This window comes from Ursus maritimus, unplaced genomic scaffold, assembly GCF_017311325.1.
Source record: "Ursus maritimus isolate PB19 unplaced genomic scaffold, ASM1731132v1 scaffold_3, whole genome shotgun sequence".
Lineage (NCBI taxonomy): Eukaryota > Metazoa > Chordata > Mammalia > Carnivora > Ursidae > Ursus > Ursus maritimus.
The window spans coordinates 74,011,901-74,033,465 of NW_024425563.1; the positions used below are offsets into that span (position 1 = coordinate 74,011,901).

General features: G+C 41.0%; 1 protein-coding gene across 7 annotated transcripts in view; it reads left to right on the forward strand.

Annotated features, from left to right (window-relative positions):
- The window catches only part of LOC103658685 (phosphatidylcholine translocator ABCB4), a 181,232-nt gene that overhangs the window by 82,278 nt on the left and 77,389 nt on the right, over positions 1–21,565 (forward strand). For 2 of the 7 annotated variants that reach the window (XM_008686201.2, XM_008686202.2), the window contains 6 exons: positions 471–611; positions 3,803–3,959; positions 4,450–4,647; positions 10,692–10,898; positions 13,455–13,601; positions 14,411–15,013. The exons of 3 other annotated variants lie outside the window; for them this stretch is intronic. In XM_008686201.2, the coding sequence (XP_008684423.2) occupies positions 471–611; positions 3,803–3,959; positions 4,450–4,647; positions 10,692–10,898; positions 13,455–13,601; positions 14,411–14,614 (1,054 nt within the window). In that variant the 3' untranslated portion in view covers positions 14,615–15,013. Of the gene's footprint in view, positions 1–470; positions 612–3,524; positions 3,664–3,802; positions 3,960–4,449; positions 4,648–10,691; positions 10,899–13,454; positions 13,602–14,410; positions 15,014–21,565 lie in introns of those variants that run through there. 2 more of the 7 variants (XM_008686204.2, XM_008686203.2) reach the window with 2 other exon arrangements.

A 21,565-nucleotide genomic window follows, 5' to 3' on the forward strand; every position in this document is an offset into this window, starting at 1 on the left:
GTTATTTATAGGGTACCTTCATTGCATAATTACAGCCAACTTGAGTGGTGGGTCTCCAAGGGCAAGAACGTGACTGATTGTTCTGTGTCATCCAGCATGGTCCCTGCAGCTTGTAGGTGTTGGGTAAATGTGTGTTGAATTAATGTTGACTCTAGCGTGCATGTATTTTATATGTCCAAAAGTAGGGGGAAAGGGAAGGAACTTCCATTTATGAATCCCTAACAGTTTCTTCATGTTTTCCTTGGCTTATTTTAACTTTGCCTCAACATTTTGAGGTATAGTTAATCCTCTATTAGGCAGTTTCCTAAATTTTCACAAGTAGGAAATTGAGGACTAAACTTAACTTTTTTGGAAACTGAACCCATTTTTGTCTGCCACACCCCACTGCTGATCTAGCAAAGGTTATGTTTTAAGGACTGAGCAATGAAAGTCTAGTAAGTCTAGTAAGTTTCATAACGTCTTCTTTTCAGAAACTCTTTGAGGAAAGCACACATCTTTGGGATCTCATTTTCCATCACCCAGGCAATGATGTATTTTTCCTATGCTGGCTGTTTCCGATTTGGTGCCTACCTGGTGGCAAACAGGTTCATGAACTTTCAGGATGTTCTTTTGTAAGTATTGGGTTAATATTAAAAGTTGAACTCTAGAAATAAAACTGAGGTCAACATGCTTCATGCCTGGATAAAAAACCTTACTGTGAAGCTTCATGAAGAGATTTTGGTGATTCAGAAGGTGGAATTTTGCCCAAGTCTCTGTGTATTATCATGGAAGTACCCCATTTCTTTTGGGGAATCATTGACTGCCCCGTTTCCCCAGTGCTGACTCATACATTTGACCTTTCTGAATATGTGTTTTAGTGGGGGTAGTGATTCAATGAGGGGTTTCCAGGAGGTTTTGGCATTTGGGAAGAATGCCAAGGGTCTGGCTCCTTTTAAAAAAGTCTCTGAACAGGGCAACTAAAGAGAAGGTGTGGGACACTGAGTTCTGCAAACCCTGGGAGATTCTAGGATAAGTTTGCTTTCCTTGATACAAAAAGAGCAATTAGAAGGTAAGAGCTGAAGAAATTCAGAAGGGACAAAGCTAGACGGGGATTTCTGCTCCATTGCTATAAATGCAGAAAATTGTACCTCAGTCAGGGGAAGACAGACCTGAACTTAATTATACTTCCAAAGTACTCAAATATGCAGTTGGGTAGTGAAAAGTATGTATAATCTTTCGGAGCATCTAGATTTGGTGATGGGTGAGACTCTGACCTTTGATAGCATACCATCATTAGTGGTAGTACAGTTTCACATTTAAACCAGAATCATCTAAGCCTGGCCAATCTAAGGTGTTAGTGTAATATTTCCATTCTATTTAGACATTTGCTTGTGCATGCATTATAATTTGCTCAGGACGACCTCAACAGAACATTTAAAATTTCTACCTAATATCTCTAACAAATGATATGCAGGAGCTATTTATAACTTAGACAAAAAGATCAAAACCAGGCATCATTGTCATTGGGGCTTCGATTAGATAATTGTTTGATATATAGCTTACTTCAAGGTAAGGCATTGAATTGATGAAAGTTGCTGACACATGAGGATTTAGATCGAGAAAATCAATCCTCCAAGTTAAGGAAAGGAGAGACCTGTCTGAAGAGTAGTCCATTTTTAAAAGATCTCACAAGAGTAAATAGTGACAAGCCAGAGATTAACCATTTGTATAATTTTCTAGAGTCCAGAGGAGAGGATGTTGATGGGCTCACAGTATTCTTCTGGGAGGGTTCCCAAGTACTATGTTAGTTCCAGGCCCACTGTTTAAAAAGGCATGTTGAAATAGCCAAATTATGGAAACACCCCAAGTGTCCATTGGCTGGTGCATGGATAAAGAAGAAGAGGTATATATATTCAATGGAATATTACTCAACTATAAAAAAATGAAATCTTGACACTTGCAATGCCATGGATGGAGCCAGAGAGTTTAACGCTAAGCGAAGAAAAAAGTCAGAGAAAGACAGATGATTTCACTCACCTGTGTAATTCAAGAAACAGAACAAATGAACATAGGGGAAAAAGAAGAGAGGCAAACCAAGAAACAGACTCTTAACTACAGAGAACAAACTGATGGTTACCTGAAGGGAGATGGGTGGGGGGATGGGTGAAATCGATGATGGGGATTAAGGAGGGCACTTGTCCTGATGACCGTCAGGTGTCGTTTGGAAGTGTTGAATCAGCATATTCTTCACTTGAAACTCATAGTACACTGTATGTCATCTACCTGGATTTTAAATAAAAACTTGGAAAGGAAAAAATAATATTAAAAATAAAATAATAAAAAGGCATATGGAGAAATGTGTCCAGAGGAGGGCAACTGGAGTGTCGAGAGGGAAAGGATTTACCAAAGAAGCAAAGGGCCTTTTTGACAATATTCCAGTTAAGGCCTGGATTATGCAAAAGGATGTATATTTTTCTTCCATTTGAAAAAGAATTTTTTAACAATAGACTTAATCAAACTTGTTACTTCCTAAAACAAAGGATGGAAGCCAACTTAGGGGAAGTTGCCCAGGGAACAAACATTGGGAACTGGACTTGACGTCCTATAGAGTCTTTCCCAGCTTTAAGCTGCTGATTCCCATGTCATAGGTTAAGCATGTGGATGCATCTTGAGAGCAGCGTGATACCTGACTCTGTAAGGAGCTCAGTCTTTTCTGTACAGCTCCCGTATTTTCTATGAACCCAAGGTAATTTCAGCACCACTGCCCATATCTGTTATTTTTTTTTAATAGTTAACACACAGTGTTACATTAGTTTCAGGTGTGCAACATAATGATTTAGCTTCTCTATACGTTATGCTATGCTCACCACAAATTCAACTACCATCCCTTAACATACAAGGCTATTATAATATCATTGACTGGGTTCCTTATGCTATACCTTTTTTTCTCGTGACATATTCATTCCCTAACTGGAAGCCTGTCTCTCCCACTCCCCTTCGCCCCTTTTGCTCACCCCCCTCTGGCGACCATCAGTTTGTTCGCTGGTTTATAAGTCTGATTCTGCTCTTTGTTTATTCATTTATATTTTTAGGTTCCACGTGAGTGAAATCATATGGCATTTGTCTTTTTCCGTCTGACTTATTCCAGTTAGCTTAATATCCTCTAGGTCTGTCCATGTTGTCGCAAATGCCTACATGTGTTATTGATTGCCACAGTCACACTGCATAACAACCAACCAGTAAGCCCCAGTGACATACAATAATAAACGTTCATATTTGCCCACAAATCTGTGGGTCAGCCAGGCAGTTCTGCTGAGCTGGGCTGGACATAGCAGATCTCAGCTGGGCTCACACATGGGTGCAGTGGACTGCAAGCTAGTTGGCTGGAGCCCACACAGCTTGTCTCCATCTGTGCCTTGTCCTCCAGCTAGCTAGCAGGGCTGTGCTAGTGGCATTGATCGAAGGCACACAAGGCCCCCTGAGTCATAGGCTTAGAACTGGCAACAGTCACTTCCACCACATCCTGTTAGCCAAAGCAAGTCACAGGCCAACCGGATTCAAAGGCGAGGAAAACAAATTCCACTTCTTAATGGAGGAGCTGCCAAGTCACATTGCTAGAAGGCGAGGAGAGAGAAACAGATGAAAAATGGGGCCATTTTACAATGTATTACACTGACGTGAACTGTATGAAGACACTTGTTTGTTTTGTTATCTTTTAACTTCTCTTTCTCATTGTTTGAGGCACTGCTCTGTGGTTGTAGAACTGCCAGCTGTGTAGCATTATAATCCTAACTCTGCACATGCTTCGTCTGTGTTTTTGCAGGGTATTCTCAGCTATCGTCTTTGGTGCCATGGCGGTGGGGCAGGTCAGTTCATTTGCTCCTGACTATGCCAAAGCCAAAGTATCAGCAGCCCACATCATCATGATCATTGAAAAAACCCCTCTGATTGACAGCTACAGCACAGGAGGCCTCCAGCCGGTGAGTTTGATGTTTTGATGATAAGATATATTCCTAACTGATGAGTGGAAGCATTCTAAGAGGAAATTTAATAAAATCTGTGGGTTTTTAAAAAATTTTTCTGGTAATAAAAAGAAACTTTCTAGATCATGAGGTCATTTTAATAAATGCTAATCATGTATGTTAACATCCAGTATTTTTGTATAACAAGGCTACAAGGAGATAGATATACTGCCCCGTTTATAAGCAAATCCTGTTTATCAGGTTTTATTATATGTAAGTCACTGTATTTTTGGAGAACATATTTGAGTTAGTATATTTGTATTAACAATACATGGAAAAAAACACTGACTCTTTCAGATCTTATTTATTGCGTTCTGGCAGTTACAAATGCAGCCTAATTGTAATACAAGTTCACTGTCTTCTGATGCCTAGTGGTAGAGAGGGGTTCTCTGTACAGTGAGTTTTCAGGATTGCAATAATCATCTTTTTGTTACTGTTCTGATCTTAGAATACACTGGAAGGAAATGTGACATTTAATGAAGTCGTGTTCAACTATCCCACTCGACCAGACATCTCCGTGCTTCAGGGGCTGAGCCTTGAGGTGAAGAAGGGCCAGACGCTGGCACTGGTGGGCAGCAGCGGCTGTGGGAAGAGCACGGTGGTCCAGCTCCTTGAGCGGTTCTATGACCCCTTGGCTGGAACAGTGGTGAGCACACTTTCTTACCTCCTCATTTTAACTTTTTCATCATTCTAAATGCCTGGATGTATTTAATTCTTGAGTGTAAGCCACAGGTTTTCTAACCTTTAAACAACTGTCTTACTTAAAGTCTGACGTCCTACATAACAGGCTCCAAGCTGTGTCTGCTTTCCCAGGCAACTTCTTCAGCCTTCTCTCAAACTGCCCCTCCACTGTCCTTGGCGAGCAGCCTTTTTATCTCCCATCTCCCTTCCCTTGGCTAGGTTTCCACTTACATGAGAAGATCTAGCAAAAATTTAAGTAGCCAGAAAGATAGAGGAGGGAAGAGGTGCTAAGAGAGACAGTAAGGTGGGAGCCAAGGATGAGGAATGTTTCAAGAAAGAGAAGGTAGTCAGCAATGACAGATGCTGCGGACAGTTAAGAAGATGAAGGCTGAAAAGACATGATAAGATTTGGCAATGAATGGGCTACTTGTGACATTTTTAAGTATTCTAAGTGAAGTGGGGTGGTGATGGGAAAGAGTTTAGCATGGCTGAGGCACGGCGGAAGGGGAAGCGGAGACTGAGTGCAGACTCTCTAGAAGATCAAAGGTGGAAGAAAGACTATTAAGAACAGCAGTGTGAGCAGGGGGCAGAGTCCAGGGGAGAGAGGTTCAGGAGGGGGAATCTGGAGCATTTTTATGGCTGAGGACGAGGTAAAACCATTGAGAGAGCGTATTGAAACACCTTCTAAGAAAGAAAAAGTGAGATCAACAAATTTGGGGAGCAGATGAAGAATATGGAGGGATTCCCTTTTCTTTCATGAACTAAAAGAATAAACGAGGGTCACATTTATTTGTTCAACGTTCAGCAAACATTTACTGAGTGCGTGTCAGGGACTCTCTTAGGTCCTGAGGATGAGATAGGAGTCATGAAGGGAGTAGTGAAATTTTAAATGACTACAAGGGAGAATAGGAAAAGAATCAAATTAGGAAGGAATAGAAGAAATTTTTACTATATAGGTATTTAGTTATTGGTTGTACTCAGAGGAGCTATTAAAAATATTTAACGACAAGGGTGCCTGGATGGCTGAGTCGGTTAAATGTCCTGACTCTTGATTTCGGTGCAGGTCATAATCTCAGGGTCATGAGATGGAGGCCTACATCAGGCTCCATGCTGGGCGTGGAGCCTGCTTAAGATTCTCTCTCTTTTTCTCCCTCTGCCCCTCCCCTACCCCCTTTTCTACAAAAAAATTAACTACTAGAATGTTATGGCACTGACCAAACAGAATGGACACCTGTTCCATAGTCATATTGAAGCCCCAGCTGCATATGGGCCCCACTTGCATTAATGAAAATAGAGCTTTCAACCTGTAGTCCAGGGCTCTTTTTAAATTCAGTCACAGTCATAAATATTTTTTTATTGTATTCTACTCAGTCTGTTTCTTAACAGCTACATAAGCTGTGTCACTTATTTTTACTTTCTTGTTTTATATTTTCTGTGAATTCTGATTTTATGCTTCAATTTTACTGTTAAAGTTTGAACAGAGGACTCTAAAGGAAGAGACAAAGGAAGCAAATACAGAAGGAAATGTTAGCTCTCAGACTCTGATTACGGCCCTTAACAGATGTGGAGTAAGCAGTGTATTAAATGTTGAGCTCTAATGAGTTATAGGTTATGATGTCTGCACTCAAAGACTTCACTTGAAGAGATGGGGCATATACTTACATCAGTTATGTAAAGGAAGATAGGCCTAGAGCTGGCTCTTAAGGGATAAGTAGAGCTGGTTGCCTGAGGGTGACAGAGTGAGCAGTCAAGATGTCATTTGTTGCAAGACACAAAATGAGGTAACTGGGTGGTGGACATTAAGGAGGGCACGTGTTGTAATGAAGCTGATAAATCACTGACCTCTACCTCTGAAGCCAGTAATACATTATATGTTAATTGAATTTAAATTTTAAAAAAATAAATATTTTTTAAACATAAAAAGAAATAAAAACCTAAAAGAAAATAAATTTGAAGTGGAAAAAAAAGAGTGAATGTGAGCTGTGGTTGATAGTTGATTTGCTCCCAATGTCCATATAGCCTATTTTGGCTGAAATAGCAGATTTAATGAGAGCTGTGATTCTTAAACTTTTAAATTGCAACCCTTTAGGAAGAGAAAAAAAAAGAAGTCATGTTCTCCTCACTGCACTCGTAGTCACGTGTGTTAGTTTAGCACTGCTACTAAAGAGAATCAGCCTGTGCCTTCCAGATTTTGCACAGTGCCTCTCACTGGCAGAGCCACAGTTACTTCCAGAACTGGAAGGGAGTCTGGGAAATAGTCTTTAGCCTTCCACTCCCTTCATATATGGAAGGGTAGACAAAGAAGAATATGGAAATGAATGCTGAATGCACAAGGCAATAACCATCTCGAGACAACACTGAAAACGCTAGGAAAACAACGTGTCCTTGTCTATTGTAGGCACGCTGTTATCTGCTCCCGTACATTTGTGCTAGGGCTTTGAAGTACTGCCAAGTGGTCACAGCAGCCAGAATTCTTAGCGGAAGTGTCTTCAAGAGGCATGAATAAATGTGCCAAGTTTTGTTTATGAGTATCAATTAGTAACCCTTAACCCAGTGAGTAGGTGATGAGTAATGAGTTCTCATCGCCGTGTAAGAATGAGTGTGGATCTGAGCATGATCACTCATGAGAACTGAAGAAAGGTGAGACCGTGAGGTCGGGAAGTCCTCATGACCCTCCGTGGGCCTTGAAGGATGCTTCGAGACATAGTGACCGGTGCTGTGGTTCTCCCACTGATGTGTATCAGAATGGCTTACGGAACGACTGAAGAGCAGCCACCCTGGCTCACTCGAGTCCCTCAGGGTCTGGCCTATTAATTTTGCAATTTTCCCAGATGATTCTGATGCCAGCCATTGTTTGAGACCCCCTGAGCTGATACATTTGAAAGGTGTAGGTTAAATTGTGCAGAGTCTTGAAAAATGAAGCTAGTGAGTTATACAGAGGGGGCATTCCAACTTTTGTGGGGCCTGCCGGTTATACATTTTTAGGGACTCCACTTAAAAAAATACAAAATTATGAATGCAAAATTAGGTACAAAAGTGAATATTTACCTTTAGTAAAACAAATCATAACAAAATATTGAAACTTTAAAGATTGGGGTCCCTTTTCTCATTTATTTGAGTGAGAGAGAGAGATAGTGCACAAGAGAGAACACGAGCAGGGGGAGAGGGAGAAGGAGACTCCTGCTGAGCAGGGACGCCCCCACCCCCCGACTGGGGGCTCGATCCCAGGACCCAGGATCATGACCTGAGCTGAAGGCAGACGCTTAACTGACTGAGCCACCCAGGCGCTCCTCAGCTCCCTTTCCTCTTGAGGCTGCTACATGAATACTCACCTGGACGAGCTTCCTGGCTGCAGCCTGGCCTCCCTCCCCTGCAAAACACAGCTCAGCGGCCTGCAGTGACCTGCAGCTCAGGACCCTGGAAGCCGAACGTCATTACCTTCACCGTTAAACCGCCTCTGGTCTGAGTCTTCCCCATTTCCTGTCTCCCCTCTCCGGTCTATCACACGCACCATCGTCAGAAGCCTGTTGTCATAGTCCGGGTATTACCCAGTGGGCACCTGAGCTAACACGGGGCATTCCTCTATGAGGGGAGGACAGAGATTAGCTTTTAATTCTAAGGTACTTGTGTTACCAAAACCCAACCTATAGTGTATAAATTCAGTCCTACCTCCCCGAGTTACTGTGTGATCTTGTGCAAATTACTTAACTTTGCTCATTTTTTTTTAATCTGTAAAATGGAGATTAAAACCACACCTGCCCTCCTGGGTCATTCAGTCAGTTAAGCATCTGACTCTTGGTTTTGGCTCAGGTCAGGATCTCATGGGTCATGAGATTAAGCCCCAGGGTCACTCAGCACAGAGTCTGCTTGGGTTTCTCTCCCTCTGCCCCTTCACCCACTCACCGCACACACTCTCTTTCTAAAATAAATAAATAAATCTAAAAAAAAAAAAAAACAAAACAACCGAAACCCAGCTACCTCACTAGGGTTGTTGTGAAGATTAAACAAGAGAATGCATGAGACATGCTTATCACCTGACCTATAATATAGTCAGTGCTCAATGATTTATCTGTAATCATGATTTCAGAGTAAATACATATAGGAGAATAATACATATTTAACATTTGATTGTGCTAAGGAAGGCAGCAGTGTATTTAACAATTTAGAACAGAGATAAGTAGTCACTTAACCTGGTTTTACCTTATTATTACCAAGGTGTTTACTTTCTTGGTTAAGCTGTATTTAGGCCAGTATCTTTTGAACAGTGTTCGCTGATTTCCCAAAGTTCCCTGGTCTTCCCTCAGACCATCACCCATGCCTCAGCCAGAGAACCTCTGCACTGGTCTCTTTTACATTTGGGTTTCTAAGCATGTTTTCTCTACAGAAAGGATGCTTCAGCTAACCCAGGCTTAAAGTATTTGCAATTCCGGTGTATCATGTGGGGATGAGGAGAGCCAAGAGTATTACTGTATTCAGCGTGATGGAGAAACTCATTAAAACTTGATGGGATCATTCAAATATGTCTAATTATATTAGTTAGGCAGTGTCTGTTTTCCTCCCAGGAGTATAAGCTTGGAGAAAATTAAGCTACTCCTTTCCTGAAATTTCCATTTCTCAAGTACAGTGTTCCATCTCACAAGATCTGCTGTTTTGCCACATTCTTGTATGGTTTTTACTGCCACTCTCCACCCTCTACTTCCCACCTTCACTGAACACTGTAGGGAAGCCTAGAACATAGATGCTGAAATAGTCTCCATGGCAACTGGGCTTGGTACTAATAAGGTCATGACTGTGTTTCCTATCCCTGTACTTGCCAACTTCACGAACAGAAGCCATGTTCCTGCAGCAAAAATTGTACCTTACCCCTAGCCAGCTGTCTCCCAGGGGCACCCAGCCAGGCACATGGGATCCAGCGAGTATATACAGCACAGTAGACACTCACCAGCACTATGGGAAAAGCCTGAAGCTGAGTCATTTGCTTCTTCAGAGGGGATGAGTAGCTCTCTCACTTGAATACCAGAGTTCTCTTGTGAAGTAGATCTTTTGGGCAGACGTGTGTGCATCAGAGCAAGGCTGGAAGGAACACTCCCCAGGCTCCTCCGGGGTAACCCAGGGAGCCAGGCCACTAGAGAAGAGGCAGCTTCTTCCCCCTACTCCTTTGGCCCAACATTGTAGATGTCTGTCCATCATTTTGTCCACCCAGCCTGCGTCCATCCACTGTAGTTTCCATTACAGTGATACAGTTACCAATCTCTGATAGTCTTGGAGCACATACCCAGTGCCCAGCACTGTGCTGAGTGCGGTCTAGACATGACCTCATGCAGTCCTCAGTTCTATGAGTTTAGGAATTATTATCGTAATTCCCATTTTACCCACAAAGAAACTGTCGAGAAATTAATTCATTTTCCCAAGATCAGCAACTACTTAGAGATACAGCAGCCACCTTCCCACACTTACTTCTTTTCCATTTAACTGCTGCATCCCATTCTTCCAAAACCTGATTCTTAGAAACCTGACCCGCAAACCTATTATGTGCTTGCAGTAGTTACTGATTTCCAGCCTAATCTCAGCTACTTTTCTTGCAAAAAACTGATATGTAAGAATAAGGACGCCGGCAAATTTCGTGGTATAAAACAGCACAAACTTATTATCTTACAAATTCTGGAAGTCAGATGGCTAGAATGGATTTCACCAGGCTAACATCAAAGTGTCACCAGTGCTGTGTTCCTTCTGCAGGCTCTAGGGGACCATTTTCTTCTTCTAGCTCCTGGCCCTTTCCTCAATGCATGTATCAGAAACCAGGGTTAAACAGAAGGAGCGTGACAGTTCGTCAGAGCATACAACTATGACCTTGTTCAGTTAACTTTGACAATCCAAACTCAACAGAACAACAACAAAAATGTTGCCCTATAGTTACTTGGCAATATTAGTGTATGAAATAACGATACTGATTTTGCTAAATTAAAAATGACCTGGTCCTTGAACTTACCTATGAACTCTCGTTTGCAGCTAATTGATGGCGTAGAGATAAAGCACCTGAATGTCCAATGGCTCCGAGCCCACCTGGGCATTGTGTCCCAGGAGCCCATCCTGTTCGACTGCAGCATTGCTGAGAACATTGCTTATGGAGACAACAGCCGGGTCGTGTCCCAGGAAGAGATCGTGCGGGCGGCCAAAGAGGCCAACATACACCCCTTCATCGAGACACTCCCTGATGTAAGTCTTTCTCTAAATTAGGAGCCCAAGAGCCTGTGGCAGCCTCCCTGGCCCGCACTTTGATTTCTAAAGGGCTGGGTTTCCAAAGGTGAAGAGAAGTGAACAACCAAAATACACACCTGTATACAACATCTTGCCACACTTCCTATCCCCATTTGATACTGTGTTTGCCTGATCACCGGACTGGCTCTCTCTGTGAGCAAGCCTGACCGAAAAGTGTGTATTTGGAGGAAGCCTTTCCCTCTGAGCCTAAGTACAGCGCCCACAGAAGCAGGCACAGCCTCTTCACCCCCATTTCTCTTCTGACCTTCCTTCTGCTTCCTTGCTGCTCTCCGCCAAGCTGCAAACCTACCTCTGTGGAGTTGGGCCCAGCCAGGGAACTGAACCCATGTCCGAAAGAAGGCTCTCCTTGAATAGAACGGAGCCCTTAGAGCGACTGGTATTATGTAATCTCTCATCATTGCACATTTCCTGGCCCCCAAGCTCTGCTTATAGGGCTGATTCTTGAAAGCTTCTTTGGGGCTCCCTGAGCTGTTGTCCATGGATGCCCTCTGAATTCTTCCTGGGAATTTAGATAAAAGGAACCTCTTGCCCTCTCTTAAGCCCCTTAGATACTGCATTTTGAAGTCACCTGGACCTGGCTTGTCTATACCCCCTCCCATTATCACTGGTTAGTTTTTTTATAATAAGGAAGCACCCCTCAAAAATAAAGCTCAGTAGCCTCTAACCAGCAGGGAAGGCAGTTTCCTTATGCGGAAGGATGGCAATACCAGCTGGCCCCAACCCTTTCCCAAACTTCCTTTCCTTGAGACTCTTGTTCCGATAACTGCTGACACCACATCATAGACCCCAGGAGGAGGAATTGTCCCTCTCCCCTCCATTTAACTTTCTTGCCCAGCTGTGGATAATCAGTCTTTCCCAAGGCTAGAAAACTTGAAAGATACAGCTTCAATCCCCTTTACTAATGATCTCAAAGTATGGGCATGAACCATTAGAACCTGCTGGATGAAAAATGTTGAAGGTAGAGTCTAGCAATCTGTTTTAATAGCCCAGATACCGGGCTACAGTTTGAGCACCACTGGGCTAGGGGTTAACAAAGACAAACACAGAGAGTACATATTACTAGCTTATTAAACATACCTTGCCCCTCTGGCATTCATTTGTCTGTCACAGGGACCCAGCCTTTCTGGGCTCCCGGTCTTGAGCCCTGTTTTCTGCCCAAGGACCCACTTCTTTACCTGAGCAATTCCTACTAGGATTTAGCTCACCCTGCAGGAGGCTAGTCTGGTTACTGACCTCCTTCAGGGTCACAGCCCTGCCTTTACCTGCTGCAGCAGGATCATACGGTCTCAGTGCAGCCTGGGAACCCCTGCCCTCCCATGGAACACACAGTGCTCCTGCCTCCTGAGGCACCGGCAGCCTGGGGTGGACCTCCCCTGGGGTCCTCAGTGGAGATCTCAGTCTGAGTGCCATTGAACTAGGGAGACAAGAGAGAGCCAATAAAAATAGGCGGTCCTATATAGAACATGAATTTTTAAGTGAAACTCTGGTTGTCAGAATCAGAGCCCATGGTTTGACTAAAATTCCAGCCCGGCAAGGGGCTGAAAATTATGATAGTCTTGTTTTCTAGGTTACACATGCTGTCACATCTTGTTCCTGCTCTCCCCTACATAGCCTTTTAACTCTTGTCTCTATCATCCTATTGAGTAGTTAATGACAGTTACCTACTGTGGGATTCAGTATGAGAGGAACTTTGGAAGAACTCTAAAATCAAAAAATTAAAAAGAAGGTTTTAGCTTTTAAAGTTAGATATCAAGATGGAATTCCTTGGCATCCATTAAAATTTTTGAAGTGTTAGAGAGACCAGAAGGCTCCCTAGAATCCCCCCCCCCCCGCAAAAAGTCTCCCTTCCTGACTTTAATGCAGAGAGCACCACCTGCTGGTTATAAGTAAACTAAGCTTCATTTATTACATAGACCGTATAAGTCACATTTCCTTCCTCAAACCAAACTTTGTCCCAAATATAATGAAACCAGAAGACTGAAAGAGACTAACATTGTAACAGTATTCTTCCTCATAAAGATATTGACTTGTTACACTAAAACATATATTCTCAGACCCAAATGTCTATTATCTTTTTGAAAAAAAAATTTTTTAAGATTTTTATTGATTTAAGATAGAGTGAGAGAGAGAGAGGGTGTATGTGAGAGCACAAGCAGGAGCAGAGGCAGAGGGAAAGGGACAAGCAGACTCCCCACTGAGCAGGGAGCCCGACATGGGGCTCTATCCCAGGACCCTGGGATCGTGACCTAAGCTGAAGGCAGATGCTTAACAGACTGAGCCCCCCCCCCCGCCATGTCTATTTTCAAGAAGAGATGTCAAACCTGCCATCTAGAGCTACATTTTTGATATTTAATCCTCTATGAGACCATTCTTAGCTTCTGAACCAAGACTTTTTTTGTGTGTTTATGGAAGTGGTCATCCTATTTTCTGTGAGCAAACTCTTTTTTAGGAATATCAGTTTTGTGTTTCATAATAACAAAACCCTATTCACAGAAATATAACACCAGAGTAGGAGACAAAGGAACCCAGCTCTCTGGGGGCCAGAAGCAGCGCATTGCCATAGCTCGCGCCCTTGTTCGACAGCCTCATATTTTGCTTTTGGATGAAGCTACATCAGCTCTGGATACAGAGAGTGAAAAGGTAAGAATTTAAATTGGATCCATCACCCTTGAATTGGTTGTCCTTAAATGCTTCTGTCTTCCACGGTAGAGAACAAAATTCAGCCCAGATTTGTTGATTGTTACTTACATCAGCTTTCCACAGAATGTGGTCACTTTCTGTAGCGGTTATTCAAGAGAACTAAGACAAAATAGGGGAAATTAGTCTTAGAGCACTCAGGCTCCAAAAAACAGCCCCGGATCAGTTTGTATGGACCAAAGACGCTGTGTTCAGGAGGCCACTCCCCCATTTCTACCATTGGCATGTCCTCAGCAACTACATAAAGAAGTGGGAGGTTCATACACTATAAAAGCTGACTCTACCTTAAGACAAATATTAGTAATCATTCTCAGTTTGAGAAAAAGTTGACTATTCAGGTACCTGAAAGACAAATTAATTCTGAGATATCCCCTATCTTTACTAAAATCCCAAAATTCAAGGCGGCTGTGTTCAGCCTGTGCTCAGTCTCCCTGGATTTGCTACAGAGCTGGACTGGGGGCAACCCCGAAGGATGTCGTGTGGGTGAGCACACCAGTAAATGCCTTCCCGATTGCACAGACTGTATTTATTGCCGTAACTTCAAGAAAAAATAACTCCTGCCTCAGAACTAATCCAGACTAGGATTCCCTTATCTTCCAATACGACAAATTCCTCGCTTGGTCAATTCTGTGCTATTTCACTGATACCGTCATTAAAGAAGGACCCATTGTTGGAAGCTTGTGAGCCTTATGATGGAGGAGGAAAGGAGAGGACTGTTTTTATCAGAATTAACTTATGTGGTTATTGATCAGGTTGTCCAAGAAGCTCTGGACAAAGCCAGAGAGGGCCGCACCTGCATCGTGATCGCTCACCGCCTGTCCACCATCCAGAACGCAGACTTCATAGTGGTGTTTCAGAACGGCAAGGTCAAGGAGCATGGCACCCATCAACAGCTGCTGGCTCAGAAAGGCATCTATTTTTCCATGGTCAGTGTCCAGGCTGGAGCAAAGCGCTAGTGAACTGTGACCATAGGAGCTGTTAAATATTTTCTAATATTTGTGTTAAAACATGGCATTTAATCAAAATTAAAAGTGAGTGCTTACTGGAAAAACCCTGTAGAATTACCTGTTTAACATTTCCTGTCGCAACCAAAGATTATTCCACCACGTTCAGAGTCTTCAGATTTTATAATTAAAGGAACCAAAAGAAACACTATCAAATGGAATAAAATGCTGGTGTTAACTGCATTCTAAAACTTACAGAATAATTCAAAGTAGATTTTGTTAATAAAATTGTATAGTTTTTGTTTATATTTTCTTATTTGTAACTTACTGCCTTGCTGAAAGATTATAGGAGAGGCAAAAAGTACTGAATGTTTGCATAAAGTGCTATAATAAAACTAAACTTTTATATGACCACAGTCATCTTGTCTAAAATGCTTGTACGCACATCATCTCCCATTTGGAATATTAAAGATTATTTCTGCATTTGAAAAAAAGAAAGGCTTCTTTAAAAACTTCCATTAATTTTTGTGAGAAGCGTTAAATAGTATAAATAATTCCCATGGTACGTGTCTTTTCACGGTGGGTCCTCTGGAACCACCAGTCTTCATTCTTTGTGGATGTGATCCTGCTGGTTCTTGTGTTTTTACATTATGATAGCTCTCACACCAACCACACACATCAGTACAGAATTCTAGGGGCCGGGGTGGGTGGGGCACAGGATGTGCAGTTGTGAAGTGTATAATCTGACATTCAAATATTTTGCCTTGCTCTTATAAAGGGCTCTTACAGGATTTTAATATTTCTGCACTTTAAAAAATATAAAACTCTTTTTCTGTTTTGACAATGAATTACTTTTCCCAGTAATTGGTCTCTTCCAAAGCTGATCCTTCTGGTGGTGGAGACATATGCAAGCATAATGAAAAAAGAAAATACCCTGAAGAATGATACTCTGACTACAAAAGAAAAAAAAAAAAAAACTACGAACAAGATTGAAAGACACAAGCTGGGAGTAGTATTTGCAATATTTATTGTAAACAATTGATATCCTTATTATCTAAAGAATTTTAAAAGGAAAAAAATGCTATCACCTCCAAAGAAAAATGGGCAAAAGAATGATTAGATAATTCCCAAAGAAGAAATACATTGGAGAAAAAAAAGGAGTGCACAATCTCTGAAATGAAAGAAATGTAAATTAAAAGAAAATACCCTGGAAGAGTAATAGCAGCCTCATGGTGAAATAAGATGTCCCTTGTTTTTGTCATCCCCCCTCAACAACAATAATTTCGCATCCATCAACAGACAGAAGTGCCTCTGTGGGAGCTGTGGGATCCAGCACCATAAGCCAAGGGTCCTGAGAAAAGTCACACCCTGTGTGTTGGGTAATAGGCATCCAGACTTTGGTCCTGGCTATGGACCCTGCAGTGGCCTGTGACCTGGCTCCAGGCCCTCTCAACCATAGTGCTAGAAAACACTGTGTTAGACCATCATCCATGGATGAGAGAACCTTTGTAGAAGTCCAGGAGTCCAGAGGAGAAGTTCCAGCAAATAAATAAATTAAATAAATAAATAAATAAATAAATAAAAGCAAAAAATGCTAGTTTGAATGCATTGGAGGGGGAAAGAGGAATAGCTTGACTTGATGTGTACAACTCCTCTCCCAAGGAAATAGCTTGGGGGCCAAGAGAGCTCTTAGCCCCTAACTTCTCTTGTGGAGGCCTCAACACAGCTGAGGGCCCAAAAGCAATCTTAGCCCCAACTTCTCTTGTGGAGGGAGGTGAAAGCATGAATGAGTACCTGGCTTCCCCGGCTGTGCAGAATGCTGCCAAAGAGATTTATTTTCCTCATCCAGAGTACTGAATCTTAACTTGCATGACTTCAGGGTGGGGGGGAGAAACTGGGAAAGCAGCAGATAGGACTCTCAGAGGGCATTGAAGAGATATGGATTCTACCAACTGTGTCATGAACTCTATCGAGAAACTGAGCTGCAAGCCACAGGGAACACCTTGCCTGCAGATCCTGCCAACTGGCCCTTGGAGTACCTCAGTGCTCAGTGTTCTTCACACACACACACACACACACACATAGCCCCTGGCCTGTCCTGTGGCTGGTTCTTTGTACGAGTTCCCAGAGGTGGTGGCAAGAATGAGACTTGACAGACAGCTAGTGAGCACACACAGAAGGCAGGCCCAAGTCTGTGGGCCAAGGAAGGGCCACAAACTTGAATTTTACTGCTACCTTTGGTAAAACAAAAGGAAGGGAGTCACTCTACATGGCCTGGTGTGGAGTCAAGAGAAGGCACATAAGCTTAAGAACTCTGTCAATAAAGGAAACAAGAAGTGGGGATCAGCTGTATTCACAGAGGGTCTGATGAAACCTTCAAGTTACCAGCAGAGCCGATGGAAGATATTTCTCTCCTGAAGCCAGTGAATAAAAACTGGAGGTAACTGCTACTTCACAGGGGCAGACAGGAATGCAAAACTTCACAGAACATGAAAAAAATCAAGGAAGTATGACACCATCAATGGATCCCAGTAATTTTCCAGTAACTGACTCCACAACATGGAGCTTTGTGATTTATCTGGAAAAGAATTCAAAATAGCTGTTTTAAGGAAACTAGATGAACTTCAAGATAACATGGAAAGAGAATTCAGCAAAACCAGGAAAAAAATACATGAGCAAAATGAGAAGTTTAACAAAGAGAAAATTGAAAAAAAGAAATGAACAGAAATTCTGGACCTGAAGAATACAATGAATGAAATGAAAAATGTAGTAGAGATCATTAGCAGAAGAATAGATCAGTCAGAACAAAGAGTCTGTGAGACAGACGACAACAACTTTGAGATAATCCAGTCAGAGGAGAACAATGAAAAAAGAATGGAAAAGAGTGGGGAAAGCCTATGTGATCCATGGAATACCATCAAGAGAACCAGTTTCTGAATTATTGGAGTTCCAGAAGGAGAAGAGAAGAAGAGGGGGTAGAAAACATATTTAAAGAAGTAATGGCTGAGAACATCCCAAGCCTGGGAAGAAATTGGGTATTCAAGTTCGTAAAGCTCATGGGTCACCACATTAAATCAATTTAGATCCCCTTCAAAACACATTACAATAAAACTATCAAAAATTAAAGACAAAGACTCTTAAAAATAGCAAGAGAAAAAATAAAAGCTTATAAGGGGCCCCTATATGCTATCATTGGGTTTCTCAGCAGGAACCTTGTAGGCCAGGAGAGAGCAGGCTGATATGTTCCAAGTGCGGGGAAAAAAAAAATCCTTGCCAACCAAGAATACACTGTCTGGCAAAGTTCTTCAGAAAAGTAGTAGAGAGATTTTTCCCAAACAAAAGCTGTGGGAATTCATCACCACTAGAATTCCTCATAAAAAGTGCTGAAAGGAGTTTTTCAAGCTGAAATAAAATGATACTAATTAGTAACATGAGAACATATAAAAATAAACGACATACTGGGATAACTACGTGGTCAAATACATAACACATAATATATTATTATAATGTGGTGTGTTAACTGCTTAACACTAATATAAAGGTTAAAGGACAATAGTGTTAAAAATAACTACATAGCTATAATAATTTGTTAATGAGTACAGAATATAAAGGAGGTAATTTGTGACACCAAAAACATAAAAAGGGGAGTAAAAAGTTAGTGTTTTTGTATGTTAGTTTCTGTATGTTTTGTAAAATACACTATTATACCTGTAAGATGTTTTATGTTAGCCTCATGGTAACCATAAGGCAAAAACCTACAGTAAATTCACAAAAGATAAAAAGAAGGGATTCAAAACCTACTACTATGGAAAATCATCAATTCACACAGGAAGGCAGCAAGAAAGGAAGAAAAAAACCAAGGAAACGACAAAAGAGCCAGAAACAATAAGATAGCATTGTAGGTCCTCTCTATCAGTAATCACTCAGTGTAAATTGATTTAATTCTTTAATCCAAAAGAATAGAGTGGCTGGATGGATAACAAATCAAGACCAAACTATATGCTGCCCTTATATAAGAGACTCACTTCAGCTTTAAGGATACACATAGACTAAAAGTGAAGGGATAGAAAAAGATATTCCATGCAAGTAGAAGGAAGGGGTACCTTGTCCGTATATCAGACAAAATGGACTCTAAACCAAAAATGGTAACAAAAGCAAAGAAGGTCATTATATAATGATAAAGGGGTCAGTTCATTAAAAAGATATGATAATTATAAATATGTTTGCATCCAACAACAGAGCATCTAATTTATTAAGCAAAATACTAAGAGATCTGAAGGGAGAAATAGACAACAATACAATAATAGGAGGAGATGTCAGACATACTAGAGGACATTAGGACCCCACTTTCAATAGTGGATAGATCAAGCAGACAGAAAATCAATGAAGAAATGTTCGACTTGGACTATACTTTAAACCAAATGGGTTGACAGATATGTAGAATCATTCCATCCAATAACAATAACATATACATTCTTCTTAAGCACACATGGAACATTCTCCAGGCTAGGTCATGTGATAGGTCACAGGTCATTGCAAATTTAAGAAGATTGGAATCACACCAAGTATCTTTTCTGACTACAATAATATGAAACTTGAAATCAGTAACAGGAGCAAAGCTGGAAAATTCACAATAATGTGGAAATTAAACAACATGCTCCTCAACAACTATTGAGTTAAAGAAGAAATCAAAGTGGAAATCAAAAAATATCTTGAAAGAAGCAAAAAAAAAAAATCTTCAAATAAACGAAAATGGAAACACTACAAACCAAAACCTCTGAGATGCAGCCAAGGTAGTTCTAAGAGGGAAATTTATGGATATAAATACTAATATTAAGGAAGATCTAGAATAACACAATTTTATACCTGAAGGAACTAGAACAAGGAGAAGAAGCTAAGCCCAAAGTTAGCAACAGGAAGGAAACAACAAAGATCAGAGCAGAAATAAATGAAATAGAGACCAGAAAAACAATAGAAAAGATCAATGAAACTAAGAGTTGTTTTTTTGAAAAGATAAAAAAAAAATGACAAAACTTTAGTCAGATTAAGAAAAACAGAAGATTCCAATAAAATCAGAAATGAAAGAGGAGACACTACAACTGATACCACAGAAATACAAAGGTTTATGAGAGATTACTAGGAAGAGATTACATGCCAACAGATTGGATAACCTAGAATAAATGGATAAATTCCTAGAAACATACACCCTACCAAGACTGAATTGTGGAAATAGAAAATCTGAATAGACCAATATATAAGGAGATTGAATCACTAATTGAAAACCAGCTAAGAAAAGCCCAGGACCAGATGGTTTCACTGGTGAATTCTATGTTAAAGAAGAATTAGCACTGGGGGCGCCTGGGTGGCACAGCGGTTAAGCGTCTGCCTTCGGCTTAGGGTGTGATCCTGGCGTTATGGGATCGAGCCCCACATAAGGCTCCTCTGCTATGAGCCTGCTTCTTCATCTCCCACTCCCCCTGCTTGTGTTCCCTCTCTCGCTGGCTGTCTCTATCTCTGTCGAATAAATAAATAAAAGCTTAAAAAAAAGAAGAAGAATTAGCACTATTCCTTCTCAAACTCTTCAAAAAATTTAAGAGGAGGAAACACTTCAAAACTCATTTTACCAGGCCAGCATTGCCCTGATACCAAAGCCAGATAAGAATACTGCAAGACAGGGACGACTAGGTGACTCAGTCAGTTAAGTGTCTGCCTTCAGCTTAAGTCATGGTCCCAGAGTCCTGAGATCGAGTTCCGCATCGGGATCCTTGCTCAGCAGGGAGACTGCATCTCCCTCTGCCTGCCTCTCCCCCTACTTGTGCTCCCCTGCTCTCTTTCTGACAAAAAAATAAATAAAATCTTAAAAACTTATACTACAAGATATTCAAAACTAGTACAACAGTGTACATTAATTATACTGGAATTCATTAATAAAATTGAATGAATAAATGAGTGAATGAATGAAAAAAACACTACAAGAAAAAACTACACACCAATATCCCTAATGAATACAGATGCAAAATTTCTCAATAAAATACTAGCAAACCGAATTCAAAAGCACATCATACGGCTCACACACCACAATCTAGTGGGATTTGTCCCTGGGATGCAAAAATGGTTCAACATATGCAAATGAATAAATGTGGTGCACCAAATTAATAGAATGAGGGATAAAATTTATGTGATCCTCTTCATACATGAAGAAAAAACATTTGACAAAATACAACATATTTTCATGATAAAATTCTCAACAAATCGTGTATAGAGGAATATAATAAAAGCCATGTATGATAAGCCCACAACTAACATCATACCCAATGGTGAAAGATTGAAAGTTTTTCCTCTAAGATCAGGAATACCATAAGGGTTAACTCTTACCACTCCTATTCAATATACTACTGAAGTCCTAGCCAGAGTAACCAGGCAAGAAAAAGAAATAAAATTGCAAAGGAAGAAGTAAAATTGTCTTGGTTTGTAAATAATGGGATTTTATATAAATATACATATATATTACTAAAAGCCCTATCAAAAAAACTGTCTTTCTCTGTCTGGCTTATTCTACTTTGCATAATGCCCTCCAGTTCTTCCATGTTGTCACAAATGGCAAGATTGCCTTATGTTTTATAGTTAAATACTATTCCATTGTATATATTTACATACACAACATTTTCTTTATCCATTCATCCATCGATGGACATGTGTGTTTCTATATCTTGACCATTGTGACTAATTCTCCAGTCAACACAGGAGTGCTGATTTCATTTTCTCCAGATACATACCCAGAAGTGGGATTGCCAAATCATACGGTAGTTCTATTTTTAACTTTCTGAAGAACCTCCCCATAGTGTGTTCTCTAATGTTAAACCACCATATTTGTGGTGAGTTGTTATAGTAGCCTCAGGAAACTGATAGAAACCTCAAATCAGAGAAGCTAAACAAGATACTTTTATTTAAAAAACAAAACGA